The sequence below is a fragment of the Coregonus clupeaformis genome, chromosome 19 (genome assembly GCF_020615455.1).
Source record: "Coregonus clupeaformis isolate EN_2021a chromosome 19, ASM2061545v1, whole genome shotgun sequence".
Taxonomy (NCBI): Eukaryota; Metazoa; Chordata; class Actinopteri; order Salmoniformes; family Salmonidae; genus Coregonus; species Coregonus clupeaformis.
Window position 1 is genome coordinate 27107987 of NC_059210.1, and position 19711 is coordinate 27127697.

The 19711-nt window shown below is 42.1% G+C and overlaps 1 protein-coding gene across 1 annotated transcript in view; it reads right to left on the reverse strand.

Annotated features, from left to right (window-relative positions):
• LOC121531746 (protein kinase C-binding protein NELL2) overlaps positions 1-19711 on the reverse strand; it is a 109150-nt gene that overhangs the window by 32582 nt on the left and 56857 nt on the right. The window contains exons 14-15 of the mRNA XM_041837165.2: positions 18310-18432; positions 16325-16420 (exon numbers count right to left, since the gene is read on the reverse strand). Of these exons, the coding sequence (XP_041693099.1) occupies positions 16325-16420; positions 18310-18432 (219 nt within the window). The remainder of the gene's footprint in view (positions 1-16324; positions 16421-18309; positions 18433-19711) is intronic.

Below are 19711 nucleotides of genomic sequence, written 5' to 3' on the forward strand. Positions count from 1 at the left end.
AATAAGGCTGTAACATTTAAAAATATATATATTTACGAAGGCACTGTATATATATATATACTACCGTTCAAAGTTCGGGGTCACTTAGAAATGTCCTTGTTTTCCATGAAAACATACATTAAATGAGTTTGAATAGGAAATATAGCAAAATGCATAGGAAATGTAGTCATTGACAAGGTTAGAAATAATTAATTTTAATAGAAATAATAATTGCATCCTTCAAACTTTGCTTTTGTCAAAGAATCCTCCATTTGCAGCAATTACAGCCTTGCAGACCTTTGACATTCTAGTTGTCAATTTGTTGAGGTAATCTGAAGAGATTTCACCACATGCTTCCTGAAGCACCTCCCACAAGTTGGATTGGCTTGATGGGCACTTCTTATGTACCATACAAATACATTAGAGTTTCTAGTTTGAGAAACAAACGCCTCACAGGTCCTCAACTGGCAGCTTCATTAAATAGTACCCGCAAAACACCAGTCTCAACGTCAACAGTGAAGAGGTGACTCCGGGATGCTGACCTTCTAGGCAGAGTTGCAAAGAAAAAGCCATATCTCAGACTGGCCAATAAAAATAAAAGATGGGCAAAAGAACACAGACACTGGATAGAGGAAGATTGGAAAAAAGTGTTACGGACAGACAAATCGAAGTTTGAGGTGTTCGGATCACAAAGAAGAACATTTGTGAGACGCAGACCAAATGAAAAGATGCTGGAGGAGTGCTTGATGCCATCTGTCAAGCATGGTGGAAGCAATGTGATGGTCTGAGGGTGCTTTGGTGGTGGTAAAGTGGGGGATTTGTACAGGGTAAAAGGGATGTTGAAGAAGGAAAGCTATCACTCCATTTTGCAACGCCATGTCATACCCTGTGGACGCCGCTTGATTGGAGCCAATTTCCTCCTACAACAGGACAATGACCCAAAGCACAGCTCCAAACTATGCAATAACTATTTAGGGAAGAAGCAATCAGCTGGTATTCTGTCTATAATGGAGTGGCCAGCACAGTCACCGGATCTCAATCCTATTGAGCTGTTGTGGGAGCAGCTTGACCGTAAGAAGTGCCCATCAAGCCAATCCAACTTGTGGGAGGTGCTTCAGGAAGCATGGGGTGAAATCTCTTCAGATTACCTCAACAAATTGACAACTAGAATGTCAAAGGTCTGCAAGGCTGTAATTGCTGCAAATGGAGGATTCTTTGACGAAAGCAAAGTTTGAAGGATGCAATTATTATTTCAATTAAAAATCATTATTTCTAACCTTGTCAATGACTACATTTCCTATTCATTTTGCTATATTTCCTATTCAAACTCATTTCATGTATGTTTTCATGGAAAACAAGGACATTTCTAAGTGACCCCAAACTTTTGAACGGTAGCATATATATATATATATATATACACACCAAATATGTATGAATCACTTGCACTTCTAGAGGCCTTAAAAGGCTTCCAAACTTGGTGACTACAGGGCATAACAGACCAAGGACATGGTAAATACTCCACTATTAAATGTTTGCCGCTCGCTTCCACTCCAATCTGTCCCCATACACATTTAACTGTTGGCGCCACATTCCAGTTAAATTGTTACAGCACTCTCACTCACGGGTAAAACAAATGTAGCCTCTTACAAGGCACTCCTCAAAATAGGTTAATATGTCAGAAACAACAATAGCATGCACCCACTAGTGGTCAAAAGGTTTTTGGTGCAAAAATACGGTAGGGTACTGTGGAATTACAGTACTATTTGAAATCCAGTACTTATTTAAAGTAAAGTAATGTTCTGAATTTACTGTATAATTTACCAGTTACATCTAAAATCACCCAGAGTGCATTGCGATTTACTGAAATTAATGATACGGTACATTGCTGTTAGTTTTATTGTATAATAGCCTACTGTCGCTATAGAAAAAAAAAAATGTTGCGCCGGTAATATGGGTCATATGTTTTGAACTGTTTGGCCTATAAATTAGCCATTTTCTCTATAGTAATGGTGCAAACATAACTGTCACTAATCTGATATAAATCTGTTTTTTTCACTATGGCACCCAACGGTTACAGTACAGCGAAGTCATCATTACAACAATTTATTATCTAGGTGATTTTCTTATTCTTATTTTTTTTACTAAAATGGACTGAGCTTTATGCGTCTCACCCCGACAGCATGAGATTGACGCCTAAAACTGAAAATGTTAATCTACTGTAGGCATAAGCTATTACTGTAAAGAAATAAAGTATGTTAGAGTAATTTTTACGAGGCTTCCAATTACAGTTAATAACAGTATTTTTCAGCATTTTTCCCATAATGCAGTGTGATCTACAGCATTAATTCTGTAAAACACATTGAAGGTATTTTACAGTGATTTCATTAGTGTTTTACTATTGAAATTACAGAAAAGTCTTACAGTGCATATCAATCAACTATGCAATACGCCAGCCATATCATGGTCACTCCTGTACATCGCTAGCTGTAAGTAGCCTCCCCATAGCAGCCATATGCTGAATAATGCATGCTGTGTCAGAGTTGACCGTGTGTTGCTGTCAGTCAGTGCAACGTGCCACCGGCCCATCACTCTGTACAGGTATGATATGTCACAGAGACATACACACACTAGTAATGCCTGGGTTATATTCGCAGGGTGGCCGGGTTTAGGGTCATGAAATATTGTGTGGGTGACGGGCGGGCGGGCGGGCGGGTGGGCGGGGGTGAATAAAGAGAAAACAATACATTAGAAAAACATAAATGTATAATTATTGTGCAAAATCTATTGGCTACATTGAGATTCTTCTTTCATTATTTTTAGTCTTTCTGGCTTTGGTTCGTAAGCCTAACCTTTAGGGCCTAACTGGATGCCTGCCAAATAACCTACACGCCAATAGCCAAATGCTTTTGGGAATGGGCAGAAAAAGTAAGGACAATGTCTGAGTTTAATTCAATAAGAGAAAAGCTGCGAAATTTAGATTTGAAAATAAAGAGAAGGGAGGACCAGAAAGAAATGTTTGGGAAAGATTTAGTGAAGTGGTAAAAGAGGATGATAGCAGTGAATGTTATGTGTGATGATTGTGAGGCTCTGTGCAAATTCGACAGTCACAAGATGGGGACTTACTTCAAATGGGCCTACGGCACATCAAGGGAACTGTAGCCTACTGTTCAGATGGGCTCAACGGAAACTGAAATCTGGACACTAACTGTAGATCTACAACCTCTCACATAGCCTTAATATTAACTCCTGCAGAATTAAGCATTTCTTGCAGTAAAATTATACACCAAATGTAAATCTTGCCTCGGGAACAAGAGTGGAGAAATATTATTTATTTATTTCAGCATCTTAAGAAAATGTGAATGCGCAGAAGTGCTACCTTTACCAGCATCATAAAAGTCCTGTGTAGCTCAGTTGGTAGAGCATGGCGCTTGCAACGCCAGGGTTGTGGGTTCGATTCACACAGGGGCCCAGTATGAAAATGTATGCACTCACTAACTGTAAGTCGCTCTGGATAAGAGCGTCTACGTAAATGTAAACAAAAGGTGATAGTATTTCAACCACATAAAATATGCGTCCAAGCTTAACTTAATTCTTATCAGAAACATGTTGACATTGTCATTTTCACAGCTTTCTATTTCCATTCAACCGGTCATTTGGACATTTTGCACAATAAAATGTGTTAACTTGAATTTTTTTTATGTTTTGCATTTTCTCCCTGGTCCCTAAATGTCTTTGTGCTGCATGCGTGCGTGTGTGTGTATGTGTGTGTCTATACTCTGTATTTTAGGACCTCTCTCTCAGCTGTCACAGGCAGGCAGCCTGACACTGTTCTGGAATCAGTGTGTGTCCCAGGGGGGGAAACTAAAAGCAGCTCAGTGGGTCGGTGTGGGGAGCGGGCCGCTGTGAAAGCTTTTCCATGTTCAGCCACCGCCTTACTCGACCTCGACCCGCCTCGCTCCACAGGCAGGATGGATGGAACTAACCCTACCCCCACCTCTCCCTAGTCTCTCTCTCTCACTTTCTCTCTCTCTTTCTCTCTGTTTCTCCCCCTTTCTCCCTCACTCTCTCGCTCACTCTCTTTCCATCGCTCTCTCTTTCTCTGTTTCTCCCTCTCTGTTCTCTCTCTCGCTCTGCTCTCTCGCCATCCCTCTATTTCTCTCCCAGAGTGAGTACTGTGGAGTTTTACATTAGGAGTGTGAACAGTATGAACTCCAGTATGAACTGCTCCTCTCCAGCAGAGTGAGCTCTCTCTGGGAGCACATGTCACTGTGTTAAGAGACACATGACGACTCGGACTGACTCCTCCAGTCTATCCACGGACTGACTGCCTGGTGAGGTCTCTGCAGTACTGTAGCAGTGGCCAGAGGCCTCCAGAGGTGGCTCCAGCTCTGTGTTGAGGGCACTCATGGCACATGAGGACAAGAGCTGTCACAAGCCTGACGGGGCTGGAGACAGAGTGGAAACGCGGGAAAGACAGAGGGGGAAGGCACAGCTCTGGAAATAGGAGAAGAGAAAGACAGCTGCAGAAGCGGTGACAAACGCCTTGTCACCTGAGCCACCCTCTCTGGGAATCTTTTTGAGTGTGTTTGTGTCCTCAAACCTTTACTGTTTGAGTTATAATCAACGTTGATGATTAACTGTTGGGAAGATAGGAGCCAAAATAAACAGAGGCCTGAGCTCTACATCATCGTCACAGTTTCCCTTCATTCTGTGATTAGACTGACAGTCATTGGGCACCACAACTGTTTGTTTGTCACTAATTATGCTTTAAGCATTCCATTCTAAACGGTTCTATGAAAAATAAAAGAACATCTCACAATTCAATTTCCCCTTCTAGCAACTGTTCCTTGTTCCACAGAATAGAATGTTCCAGATTCTATAGAGAAAAGTTAGTGAAGGCAAAGCCCAGCCTAGTGAAGGTATTGAAATGGTTGAGAGCTCTGACCGTATCATTACTAGGATACATGGTCATCAGAGCTGGTCCACTGCAGAGGTGGATAAGAGATCATGGTTATTATGCTCCTAACACCAGCCAGCCAGCCAGCTTTCCAGCCTTCCATTCAGCCGTTCCAGCCTTCCATTCAGTCCGTCCTCAGCAGAACAGGACAGAACAGCACCTTGAGAAAGGTAATTTGCTTTAAGACAGGCAGTAAAAGGGTACGCCTCGTAAAGGTCCTTTATGTGTAATCAATACATGCAGCTCAGCAGCTCTCTGTTTCTGTTCTGTCTGCCCTGACTGAGAGCCTGAGAAACAGAGTTTCAAACTGTCATGCCTCTGATTTCTATTAGCTTTCACTGTTGTCTTGTCCTGACAGCTATTCTCTATGTACGACAGGCTGAAAGCAAATTATCTGTTGTATAGATCAGGTATAAGGAGCATTAATCTGCTACATGAGCACCTTTCACATGATGCTCCCACATAAGCCACTGCAAATATCTACGAAAACAGAATACAATCGATGGATATAGGATGAGTTTGATGCATAGCGGTACATCTGTACGTCCTTGAGAGAGGACATCCGTTCTGTATGTGAATCCATGATAACAATGATGGAGAAATCAGATTATCTGTAGGGACAATCAAGACGTAACAACATGGTTGTTTACGGAATTTCAGAATCTCAGCATGAGACCTGGATGGAGTCTGAGGACAAAGTAGGGGAAATGATCTCGGAGAAACTGATGGACCACAGGAAGATTGAGGTGGAGCGCACCCACAGAAAAGCGCAGTGCATCTCAGCTGTTGCACACCTTCTATGGCCACCATCATGGAGAGGGAGAAGATTTTCGTGATTACTCACATGCACTCTCGCAGCTACTTAGTTCAGTACTGAAACAAGAACAAGACGCCATTCCCGAGGATAAAGTTGATATAACTGTCTGAAACCAGTTAATTGAAGGCGTCATAGATCCTGCTCTCAAGAGAGAGCTGTGTAAATTAGTCAGGAAGAGGCCTCAGTCTAGTCTGTTTGATGTACGTGAGGAAGCCATCACCTGGTCACTGGAGGACCAGCCCAGTAACACTAAGGTTGTCAAGAGTAGTAAAGTGGTGTGTGACAAGACAGTGAGGGATTATCTGTGTTCTGCTATTGATGTACAGGAGAAACAAGCTGTCTCATTGGAAGATGTTCTTAAAGTGGTGGCAGAGCAGAGTAAAGCCATTGGGGAGCTAACAAACGCAGTCCGGGGTCTTGCTCTGAACAAGGAGAAGACTGGTAATGACACAGGTGGGAAACCTAGAGCCAAACCGAAGTTTACTGATGATGGTCAGCCAAATTGCTTCAAGTGTAAAGGGGTGGAGCACATGGTTAAGCAGCGCACAAAGAAGAGCATGTCAGTAAATTAGTCCACTACCACACAAGCTGCTAAGTGTGCAGGAAAACTAGCATCCTCGGTTGCCAAGAGCCGGGCAATTCGGGGAAAAATGTGTATGCTTACCCGACAGTACTTGTAGTCGTGACAGGTTTCTGGAGCACGCAGTGGGCAAATGTCCAGTTGTAGATCTCAAGATTGGGGGGGTCGCCGCAAACTGTTTGCTGGATACTGGGAGCCAAGTCAGCACTATCCATGAGTCATTCTTCAGAGAACACTTATTAGGGGAAGATGAAGACATGCTTTCTACAGCAGGATGGCTTAAGATAACTGCAGCTAACAGGTTGCTGAAATCTGATGCCCAAGGAAACATACTTCTTGCTGAAGGAACTTCTCAAGCTTTATTTTCAACCCCGTCTCTTTCAGTCTCTTCAGAACTGTCTCAAGTCTCTCCAAGTGGTCCTAGAACGTCTGAGAGAACACGAGTATGTCATCAAAGTATACTAACAGTATCTGAAAGACTAGGTCACTCATAGTAACTTGCATGAGTCGTTGAAATGTCGCAGGCCCATTACAAACCCCAAGCGGCAGCCTAAGATACTCCCATAGGCCAAAGGGAGTTGTAAATGCAGTATTGTGTCTGTCACTTTCTTGCACTGCAACCTGATGGTAACCACAGGCAAGATCAATAGTCGAAAATAACTTTGCACTGTGAAAGGCATCAAAACTTTAGTCGATGCGAGGCAAAGGAAAAGCATCACGTCTGGTTTTTGCGTTCAGTCGCCTATAGTCAACACATAGACGAAGACTCCCATCACTTTTATGGACTAGGTGTCACGGATGCCGCCGAGGCTGCTCCTCCTCCTTGCTCGGGCAGGCTTCGGCGTTCGTCGTCCCCGGAGTACTAGCTACTGCCGCTCGATGTTTCGATGTTTGTCTTGTATTGTCTAGTTGGTACACCTGTTTCGTATTCTGTATTGATTATGTACCATATAAGTTCCCTTGTTTTATGTTTGCCTTTGTGTGTTATTGTCCGCGTCTCTTGTATGTGTGTTCGGCATTGACCATCTTGTTTATTACGCACTCCGCGTACATTTCTCCTCTTGTGTTTGGAGGCTTTTGTTTTGTGCGTATTTTTACTTTGGAAAGTAAAGTAGTCGTTACTGATCCTCTGTGTTCTGCGCCTGACTTCACCGCCGCATACACCTCAGCATTGACACTAGGACCACAGGGGAAGCGTATGAGCTAGAGCTCGCCTGGATGACACCCTTCTTCAGAAGCTTGATGATGTGCTCCCTAACCTCTTTGTACTGTGTAGGAGGAATACGGCGGTAGGGCTGTGTTACTGGTGTGTCATCGACCAAATTAATCTTGTGCTTGACTTTATCAGTGTAACCCAGGTCCTCATCCTGGAAAGCAAACACGTCTGAGTAACTGGCCTAAAGAGCAGCTAGCGCGGCTGGTTTCTTCCTGTGTTCCACCGATGTGTAGGCTGTCCAATATCAACTGAATGTCACTGTCAGATGTTTGACCTTCTTTTCTGTCAACAGTCACTTCTTCTGTGTCGGCAGAGATACGCTCGAACCGCACCTCACATTGATCACTGTCAACACACTCAACTTGAGTCAGAAGGCCAAGTCGGGTCCTAGGGTTCAACCACACATTCTCCTGAGATAAATTTACAACTTGAACTGAAAACAAATGACTATTTGACTCCACAAGTGTGGGAATGACCAGGAGACCACATGGCAACGGTGTGTTAGCTGGCTCCAACAGCATCCTAGTGCTGTCTCCCGAGAGAGTTTTAAGTCGCCTTGCATAGACTGTGGCTACGGAAGACGCAGGTACATGTACAGTATCCCTACCAGCCACACAGGCAGCTGAAGACTTTTCAATTACATCACATTTCTGTACTCGCTGAAAGGCTTCTCTCCAATCAGAATCCAACTCACAGCCTAGAGTTGTGTCAAACTCAGCATGGACTAGTTGTCTACATCTGCTGATGATATTCATTCCAAGGAGACCTGGTACTGTAGTCTGTGACTGCGGAGGATCTTTGACTACCAGGAAGCCACACCCGGGTAAAGTTGTCCCCATGGTCTCTACGTCTAACTCAAGGTAACCTAGGTAAGGGATGTCCAACCCGTTAGCTGCAGTTATCCTGCTGTAGAAAGCATGTCTTCATCTTCCCCTAATAAGTGTTCTCTGAAGAATGACTCATGGATAGTGCTGACTTGGCTCCCAGTATCCAGCAAACAGTTTGCGGCGACCCCCCCAATCTTGAGATCTACAACTGGACATTTGCCCACTGCATGCTCCAGAAACCTGTCACGACTATAAGTACTGTCGGGTAAGCATACACATTTTCCCGGAATTGCCCAGCTCTTGGCAACCGAGGATGCTAGTTTTCCTGCACACTAGCAGCTTGTGTGGTAGTGGACTAATTTACTGACATGCTCTTCTTTGTGCGCTGCTTAACCATGTGCTCCACCCCTTTACACTTGAAGCAATTTGGCTGACCATCATCAGTAAACTTCGGTTTGGCTCTAGGTTTCCCACCTGTATCATTACCAGTCTTCTCCTTGTTCAGAGCAAGAACCCAGACTGCGTTTGTTAGCTCCCCAATGGCTTTACTCTGCTCTGCCACCACTTTAAGAACATCTTCCAATGAGACAGCTGGTTTCTCCTGTACATCAATGGCAGAACACTGAGAATCCCTCACTGTGTTGTCACACACCACTTTACTACTCTTGACAACCTTAGTGTTACTGGGCTGGTCCTCCAGTGACCAGGTGATGGCTTCCTCACGTACATCAAACAGACTAGACTGAGGCCTCTTCCTGACTAACTTACGCAGCTCTCTCTTGAGAGCAGGTTCTATGACGCCTTCAATGAACTAGTTACTGACCGTTTTATCAACTTTATCCTCGGGAATGGCGTCTTGTTCTTGTTTCAGTACTGAACTAAGTATCTTCGAGAGTGCATGTGAGTAATCACGAAAATCTTCTCCCTCTCCATGATGGCGGCCATAGAAGGTGTGCAACAGCTGAGATGCACTGCTCTTTTCTGTATAAGCCCCCCTTAGATACGAGAAGAGGTCACTGGGCTGCTTTGACTCCCCACCCATGCGTAACCGCACTTCCTCTAAGGCTGACCCCCTCAACAGAGTCAGTATGAAATCTACCTTTTCATCAGTCCTCTGATCTCTGGCTCGAATTACACGTTCAACCTCATCAATGAACTCATCAACTAACCGACCATCCTTAGAAATCTAAAAGGCTGGATCTGACGCTCTCTAGGTACATACACATATGACCTTGTGGACCCATTACCCAGAGCGGCAATAGCTGTCATTGCTCCATCATGTTTCCTATTTAGCGCTGAAATCTGTGACTGTAAGTCAACTACAGGGTTACCCTCACCACCATCGTGGTCACCATCACCTGCTGGCTCTGATATTGTGAAATGTTTGCACACAAACTCAGTTCAAGGATATACTGTAGAGTAGAAACAGTCTCTGAAAGTTGCTGGATAGATGGAGATGATGGCAGATGGTCCTCTGCGATGGTCGGCAATGATCTACAATCACGGCGTTCTCTGGATCCAGGCAGTCTGATTACAGAAGTTCCACAGCAACCCCAGGCAGGCCTCACTGTCCGTTCTCAGATCCCCTGGCACCATCCCTCGTCAGGTCTCTCTGGTCCCGTACCACTCTTCACCACTACCGTAATTATGCACTTCACTACCCTAACAAAGCTATCAGAACCCCACTCCTGGTACAAAAATGTGTAGCCCTGGAAAGTAAACCCAGCACAGGACACAAACTAATTTGGGGTTGTTTATTCTGTCAAAGTTTAAATTTAAAATAGGATAATGTAGAAGGGAAATCACCACAAGATGAAGTCACCATGAAGTAAAGTTCAGTCTAAATCACTATCAAGTGAAATAAATCTGTTATTAAAGTGCATAAAACAATCCAAGTACAATAAGTACAAAGTGAAATACATAACCGGTAGTGGCTCTGCTTTAAACACACTGTCCACATGATACCCTAACCCCACATGGAACAGTAGATCCTCATCTCACCCAAACAGCAGCTTCAAATAATGTTATCATGAACTCCACAACGTGGTTATGAGAGCACTGGTGTTCAGCTAGCAAGAAGCTAACATCCTCATGTCAATCTAAAGTAATGTTGGACCCACGATTGATTTCAACATCTCTCCAGTGTAATTGCTTGCTCTCACTCTTACACACTGTGCATGCTCAATCCCATAACCACTTGCACACCTTATTTATTAATCTCTTAAAGGGACAGTGCCGTCTAGTGGATATAAATGAATACAGCAACGCACTTTTACCACCTGGCGACACAAACATACCAACTGATTAATGGACTGCTGAATGTTTTTTGTGTGTTTTTTTTGCTTTGTTTGCTCTTTTCCATATTATGATAAGCTACCCAGGAAAGGGCTGAAAATAGCCCATATTGTATGTATTCTTAGAAATAAGGTTCATGAAATCAATAACTTGCTAACATCAGACAACATTCATACATTAGCGAGTTCTGAGAATCAATTAGATAATTTATTTGATGATACAGCAGTAGCAATACAAGGATATAACATCTATAGAAGTGACAGGAATGCTTATGGGGAGGTGTTACTATGTACAGTGCCTTCGGAAAGTATTCAGACCCCTTGACTTTTTCAACATTTTGTTAGGTTACAGCCTTATTCTAAAATGTATTACAACTTATCTGCTGCAGAGGATAAGTTCATTATAGTTACCAGCCTCAGAAATTGCAGCCCAAATAAAATCTCAACATCAACTGTTCAGAGGAGACTGCGTGAATCAGGCCTTCATTGTCGAATTGCTGCAAAGAAACCACTACTAATGACACCAATAAGAAGAGACTTGCTTGGGGCAAGAAACACAAGCAATGGACATTAGACCGGTGGAAATCTGTCCTTTGGTCTGATGAGTCCAAATTTGAGATTTTTGGTTCCAACCGCCGTGTCTTTGTGAGACGCAGAGTAGGTGAACAGATGATCTCCGCATGTGTGGTTCCCACCATGAAGCATAGAGGAGGAGGTGCGATGGTGTGGGGGTGCTTTGCTGGTGACACTGTCAGTGACTTATTTAGAATTCAAGGCACACTTAACCAGCATGGCTACCACAGCATTCTGCAGCGATACGCCATCCCATCTGGTTTGCTCTTAATGGGATTATCATTTGTTTTTCAACAGGACAATGACCCAAAACACATCTCCAGGCTGTGTAAGGGCTATTTGACCAAGAAGGAGAGTGATGGAGTGCTGCATCAGATGACCTGGCCTCCACAATCACCTGACCTCAACCCAATTGAGATGGTTTGGGTGAGTTGGACCGCAGAGTGAAGGAAAAAGCAGTCAACAAGTCCTCAGCATATGTGGGGACTCCTTCAAGACTGTTGGAAAAGCATTCCAGGTGAAGCTGGTTCAGGGAATGCCAAGAGTGTGCAAAGCTGTCATCAAGGCAAAGGGAGACTACTTTGAAGAATCTCAAATATAAAATATATTGTGATTTGTTAAACACTTTTTTGGTTACTACATTATTCCATATGTGTTATTTCATAGTTTTGATGTCTTCACTATTATTCTACAATGTAGAAAATAGTAAAAATTAAGAAAAACCTTTGAATGAGTAGGTGTGTCCAAACTTTGCACTGGTACTGTATGTAAATAAGGTATTTCTGTTTTTTATTTTTAATACAATTGCAAAAATTTCTAAAAACCTGTTTTCGCTTTGTCATTATTGGGTATTGTGTGTAGATTGCTGAGGATCATTTTTTAAAATTCATTTTAGAATATGGCAGTAACGTAACAAAATGTGGAAAAAGTCAAGGGGTTTGAATACTTTCCGAAGGCACTGTATATTCAAACCAATATCCCTGTAATGCTTAGAGAAGATCATATGTCAAGTGTTATTGAAGTGGTGTGGTTGCAGGTTCATCTGGCACATCTAAAACCTTTTCTTTTGGGGTGTAGCTATAGGCCACCAAGGGCTAACAGTCAGTATCTAAATAATATGTGTGAAATGCCTGTAAGTGATGTAAACAGAGAGGTCTACTTTCTTGGGGACCTGAATATTGACTGGTTTTCATCAAGCTGTCCGCTCAAGAGGAAGCTTCTCACTGTAACCAGTGCCTGTAATCTAGTTCAGGTTATTAATCAACCTACCAGGGTGTTTACAAACACTACAGGAACAAGATAATCCACATGTATTGATCACATTTTTATTAATACTGTAGAACTTTGTTCTAAAGCTGTATCCGTACCCATTGGATGCAGTGATCACAATATAGTGGCTATATCCAGGAAAGCCAAAGTTCCAAAAGCTGTGACTCTTATGTGGATGATGTAAAAAATATTTTTTAGTCTGATATGATTAATAAGGAGCATCCAGATGCTGTACTTGATGAATTTATGACATTGCTTCTTCCCATTATTGATAAACATGCACATGTTAAGAAACTGACTGCTAGAACTTTTAAGGCTCCATGGATTGATGAGGAATTGAAAAACTGTATGGTTGAAAGAGATCGGGCAAAAGGAGTGGCTAATAAGTCTGGCTGCACATCTGACTGGCCGATTTACTGCAAATTGAGAAATGATGTGACTAAACTCAACAAAAAGAAGAAGAAACTGTATTATGAAGCCAAGATCAATGATATAAAGAATGATGGAAAAAAAACTTTGGAGTACTTTAAATGAAATTATGGGCAGAAGGACAAATTAAACTCCATCTTTTATGGAATCAGATGGCTTATTCATCACAAAACCATTTGATGTTGCCAATTATTTTAATGATTACTTAATTGGCAAAGTGGGCAAACATCGGCTGGAAATGCCAACAACGAACAGTGACCCATTGTACTCATGCATAAAAAAAACAAATAATGAAAGACAAGCATTGTAAGTTTGAATTTTGTAAAGTTAGTGTGGGAGAGGTGGATTATTTTTTGTTATCGATCAATAATTACAAACTTTCTGGCATTGACAACTTAGATGGAAAGCTACTGAGGATGGTAGCTGACTATATAGCCACTCCTATCTGTCATATCTTTAATCTGAGCCTAGAGGAAAGTCTTTGTCCTCAGGCCTGGAGGGAAGCCAAAGTCATTCTGCTACCCAAGAGTAGTAAAGCAGCCTTTACTGGTTCTGACAGCAGACCTATCAGCTTGCTGCCAGCTCTTAGCAAACTGTTGGAAAAAATGGTTTGACCAAATACAATGCTATTTATCTGTAAACAAATTAACAACAGACTTTCAGCGTGCTTATAGAGAAGGGCACTCAACATGTACTGCACTGACACAAATGACTGACCATTGGTTGAAAGATATTGATAACAAGAAGATTGTGGGAGCTGTACTGTTAGATTTCAGTACAGCCTTTGATATTATTGACCATAACCTGTTGTTGAGAAAACGTATGAGTTATGGCTTTTCAACCTCTGCCATATCGTGGATTCATCGCTATCTATCTAATAGAACTAAGGGGGGTTTCTTGAATAGAAGCTTCTCTAATGTCATGTAAAGTATGGTGTACCGCAGGGCAGCTCTCTAGGCCCTCTACTCGTTTCTATTTTTACCATTGACCTGCCACTGGCATTAAACAAAGCATGGGTGTCCTTGTAGGCTGATGATTCAACCATATACGAATCAGCAACCACAGCTAATGAAGTCACTGAAACCCCTAACAAAGAGTTTCAGTCTGTTTTGGAATGGGTGGCCAGTAATAAAGTGGTCCTGAACATCTCTAAAAACTAAGAGCATTGTATTTGGTACAAATCATTCCCTAAGTTCTAGACCTCAGCTGAATCTGGTAATGAATGGTGTGGCTGTTGAACAAGTTGAGGAGACTAAATTACTTGGTGTTACCTTAGATTGTAAAGTGTCATGGTCAAAGCATATAGATTCAATGGTTGTAAAGATGGGGAGAGGTCCGTAATAAAGAGATGCTTTTTTGACACCACACTCCACAAAGCAAGCCCTGCAGGCTCTAGATTTATCTTATCTTGATTACTGTCCCGTTATATGCTGCAAAGAATGACCTAGTTAAGTTGCAGCTGGCCCAGAACAGAGCCGCACGTCTTGCTCTTTATTGTAATCAGAGGGCTAATATTAATACTATGCATGCCAGTCTCTCTTGGCTAAGAGTTGAGAAAAGACTGATTGCGTCACTTCTTGTTTTTATAAGAAACATTAATGTATTGGAAATTCCAAATTGTTTGCATAGTCAACTTACACACACCACTGACACACACACTTACCCCACCAGACATGCCACCAGGGGTCTTTTCACAGTCCCCAGGTCCACAACAAATTCAAGGAAATGTACAGTATTATACAGAGCCATGAGTGCATGGAACTCCCTTCCATCTTATATAGTGCAAGTGAACAGAAAACCTGGTTTAAAAAAATGAATAAAGCAACACCTCACGGCACAACGCCTCTCCCCCATGCGACCTACTTGTTGTGTGTATGGACTGACATGTACTGTATGTGTAACTGATAGATGCACACACACTACATGTTAATGTTTTTAAATGTATGTGAATTGTAGTCTTTTGTCTGTAATGTATTTTTCGTTATGTGTCGGACCCCAGTAAGACTAGCTGTCGCCATAGGCGTTGGCTAATTGGGATCCTAATAAATCAAATCAAATATAATGCTTGGCCAAGCCAAAGATGAAAATGATGCACTATAATGCACAGTGTGTCAGTGTTAGTGTGCTATTGTAATTAATATCAGGTGTGATGCACACAGTGTCATTCCCATAGTGCTGCGACTGCAGTTCAAATCCTCAAATGGCCCATTGGAACAGAAACTAGCTCATTAGTCACCAGAGAACAGAACCCAGCCACACAGGAGATGAAGGAGGATGAATAGGGGAAATTGAGAAAGTAAGAGCCATGTATTTATGGATAATGGTTCTGGGGAAACTGAAGACTGGTGCTTTTTGTAAAGACCCAATTGTAATACTTGAGTAAAAGTAAAGATACCTTATTAGAAAATGACTCAAGTAAAAGTGAAAGTCACCCAGTAAAATACTACTTGGGTAAATGTCTGAAAGTATTTGGTTTTAAATACACTTAAGTATCAAAAGTAAATGTAATTGCTAAAATATACTTAAGTATCAAAAGTAAAAGGAATTTAAAATTCCTTGTATTAAGCAAAACAGTCGGCACCATTTTCTTGTTTTTTGAATTTACGGATAGCCAGGGGCACACTCCAACACTCAGACATCATTTATAAACGAAACATGTTTGTTTAGTGAGTCCGCCAGATCAGAGGCAGTCAGGATGACCAGGGATAAGTGCGTGAATTGGACCATTTTCATGTCCTGCTAAGTATTCAAAATGTAATGAATACTTTTGGGTGTCAGGGAATATTTAAATATTTAAAAAGTACATAATTTTCTTTAGGAATGTAGTGAAGTAAAAGTAAAAGTAGTAAAAAATATAAATAGTAAAGTAAAGTACAGATACCCCAAAAAACTACTTAAGTAGTACTTTAAAGTATTTTTACTTAAACTTTACATCACTGAGAGTGTATCACGTCATTTTTACAGTGAGCGTGTAAAAACGGTCAGTAAGTACAGATAGGGCCAACACTTAGAATGGACAACAGTCTCATTTGATGTCTCAGTGAAATGTCTTCCAATTGAACACAAGACATTTGCTAGTTGCTACAATAAGTATTTTAAACAAGCATGCAGATGACATCATGGGCTCTGAGGATCCGAACTCTGGCTGTTATATTGAGAGAATGAAATACACTCTGGCACCAAAGTGATGATAACACTGAAAGTATAATCTTAAGATTTTCAGCAAACAACGTCTCATCTTGAGTCATTCCTTCTTGAAATACAAATCAAATCTATCTAGAAAACTCCACGGCTCACCTCTTCCCTCCTACTGTCTATTCTGTGTAGTCTTGATGCAGTGTTCAAATTAGAGGACTGCAGACTGGGCAGAGAGGAAGTCTTACCTGTCTCACACCTCTTCCCCGTGAAGCCTTGCTGGCAGATGCAGTTGTTTGGCGAGATGCAGGTTCCTCCATTCTGGCACAGGCCGTCACACATCGCTAGAGGACCACAGGTACCACACAGTCATTATTCAACATTAACTTAGCTAGATATTTTTTTAATTAGGACTGTAGTATGTATTTGGATACAATCGATGGGCTCCTTTTCTAATGTGATTTAATATATCATTACAGTTCTTACAAATGTTTCTTAGTAATGATTAATGTAATTGAGTGAGATACAGTGAGGGAAAAAAGTATTTGATCCCTTGCTGATTTTGTACGTTTGCCCACTGTCAAAGAAATGATCAGTTTATAATTTTAATGGTAGGTTTATTTGAACAGTGAGAGACAGAATAACAACAACAAAAAATCCAGAAAAATGCATGTCAAAAATGTTATAAATTGATTTGCATTTTAATGAGGGAAATAAGTATTTCACCCCTCTGCAAAACATGACTTAGTACTTGGTGGCAAAACCCTTGTTGGCAATCACAGAGGTCAGACATTTCTTGTAGTTGGCCACCAGGTTTGCACACATCTCAGGAGGGATTTTGTCCCACTCCTCTTTGCAGATCTTCTCCAAGTCATTAAGGTTTCGAGGCTGACTTTTGGCAACTCGAACCTTCAGCTCCCTGCACAGATTTTCTATGGGATTAAGGTCTGGAGACTGGCTAGGCCACTCCTGGACCACTCCTGGAGCTTCTTCTTGAGCCACTCCTTTGTTGCCTTGGCCGTGTGTTTTGGGTCATTGTCATGCTGGAATACCCATCCACGACCCATTTTCAATGCCCTGGCTGAGGGAAGGAGGTTCTCACCCAAGATTTGACGGTACATGGCCTCGTCCATCGTCCCTTTGATGCGGTGAAGTTGTCCTGTCCCCTTAGCAGAAAAACACCCCCAAAGCATAATGTTTCCACCTCCATTTTTGACGGTGGGGATGGTGTTCTTGGGGTCATAGGCAGCATTCCTCCTCCTCCAAACACGGCGAGTTGAGTTGATGCCAAAGAGCTCAATTTTGGTCTCATCTGACCACAACACTTTCACCCAGTTCTCCTCTGAATCATTCAGATGTTCATTGGCAAACTTCAGACGGCCCTGTATATGTGCTTTCTTGAGCAGGGGGACCTTGCGGGCGCTGCAGGATTTCAGTCCTTCACGGCGTAGTGTGTTACCAATTGTTTTCTTGGTGACTATGGTCCCAGCTGCCTTGAGATCATTGACAAGATCCTCTCGTGTAGTTCTGGGCTGATTCCTCACCGTTCTCATGATCATTGCAACTCCACGAGGTGAGATCTTGCATGGAGCCCCAGGCCAAGGGAGATTGACAGTTCTTTTGTGTTTCTTCCATTTGCGAATAATCGCACCAACTGTTGTCACCTTCTCACCAAGCTGCTTGGCGATGGTCTTGTAGCCCATTCCTGCCTTGTGTTGGTCTACAATCTTGTCCCTGACATCCTTGGAGAGCTCTTTGGTCTTGGCCATGGTGGAGAGTTTGGAATCTGATTGATTGATTGCTTCTGTGGACAGGTGTCTTTTATACAGATAACAAGATGAGATTAGGAGCACTCCCTTTAAGAGTGTGCTCCTAATCTCAGCTCGTTACCTGTATAAAATATACCTGGGAGCCAGAAATATTTCTGATTGAGAGGGGGTCAAATACTTATTTCCCTCATTAAAATGCAAAACAATTTATACAATTTTTGACATGCATTTTTCTGGACTTTTTTGTTGTTATTCTGTCTCTCACTGTTCAAATAAACTTACCATTAAAATTATAGACTGATCATTTCTTTGTCAGTGGGCAAACGTACAAAATCAGCAGGGGATCAAATACTTTTTTCCCTCACTGTAAATGAATTACATACTTTTTGGATGGTTAGTAATGGTCTACGAGAGACTATCTGTACTGTATCTGTCTGTGTGTGGTTCTGGTCAGTGGAGCTTACCTTTGCAGACGGTGCCATTACCAGTGTATCCTGGCTTACAGGAGCAACTGTGCCCTCCCACCTTGTTGAAACAGAGGGCATTCTGGTCGCAGCTGTGCAGTCCACTCACACACTCATCATGCTCTGGAACAGCAAAACAAACAGACGGAACAGCACCTTTAAGACCAAAACAAAACTTCACCTGGCCCCTCTATTTTGCAGAGGCCACTCACACCTTAACAGCACCTTTGAGACCAAAACAAAACTTCACCTTAGACAGGTCAATCACACCTTTGCAGCACCTTTAAGACCAAAACTAAAGTTCACCTCCTACAGGTCAATCACACTTTAGCAGCACCTTTAAGAACAAAACAAAAAATTCACACTTCCCCTCTATCCAGAGGCCAATCACATCTTAACAGCAGGAAACAGAGGCAGACAAACCTGTATCTGACTCCCACCCACGCAAACCTATCTATCCTCCCTCCCTCACTTTGCAAAGCTGAACAAGCAATTTCTGCTGCATGCCCTCAAACTGATAACACAGTGAGATTTTGTAAATTACACAGGAATACATCAATTCTGTGTGGAGCTTTGCAGAGGTTTCATAAATGATTTTTCGTGATAAGTATTTGGTTACTGTTTACTACTTAAGGCAGTTGGTTACTAAACTTTTTGGCGTTGTGACCTTCCAAAAACTACTGGAAACTTCCTGTGAACCATTATTACATAAACAAAACAAAACTTAGTTATGATGACTCAGTCTCTAGAATGACGCAAAAAAAGTTAGGTCCCAAAGGACCCAAACCTGGCATTAGTTATCCAACTATCCATCTCCTTTTGGCAGAGAGAAAGTTCTAGGCCTGATTGAGTCTGCTCTGCAGTGTGCACTGAAATGACAGAACCAGAAATAGTTGACCAAATCTATCAAAAATACTAGAGGAAAACCTATGGGACATAACATTCTATTGCTTATCTCTGGGTAACACTTTGTCCTCCTTCCACTTGTGTAGTGGATTTCTGGGCCATCCTAAGCCTGGCAGGGGACTAAAATATCATATTCAGCTCTCTCTGCTGTGCTCACACACATACTAGCTCTCGGGAATCTTAGTAAACAATGAGAATAAAGTACAGTATTCATATATTTTGTAGCCCTTTACACTCATACCCATATATATATATGGGTTGAAAATTGCAGATTTGGGCACTGATTAACGGCTAAATTGGATGCAGTGGCTGTACAGTAACATGCAATACATGACTTCAGAGCTCTGTCTCTGCACTTCACAGCGCTGTATAGGTTTTGACTGACAGCCGCTCTGAACATGAGCACCTCGCGCTACAAGAAGTTGCCCCCATACCTACCGCTAATTGGGCAACTTTAGCTAAATGTTTGTTGTCTGAGTGAGGGAAATGCTGTAAC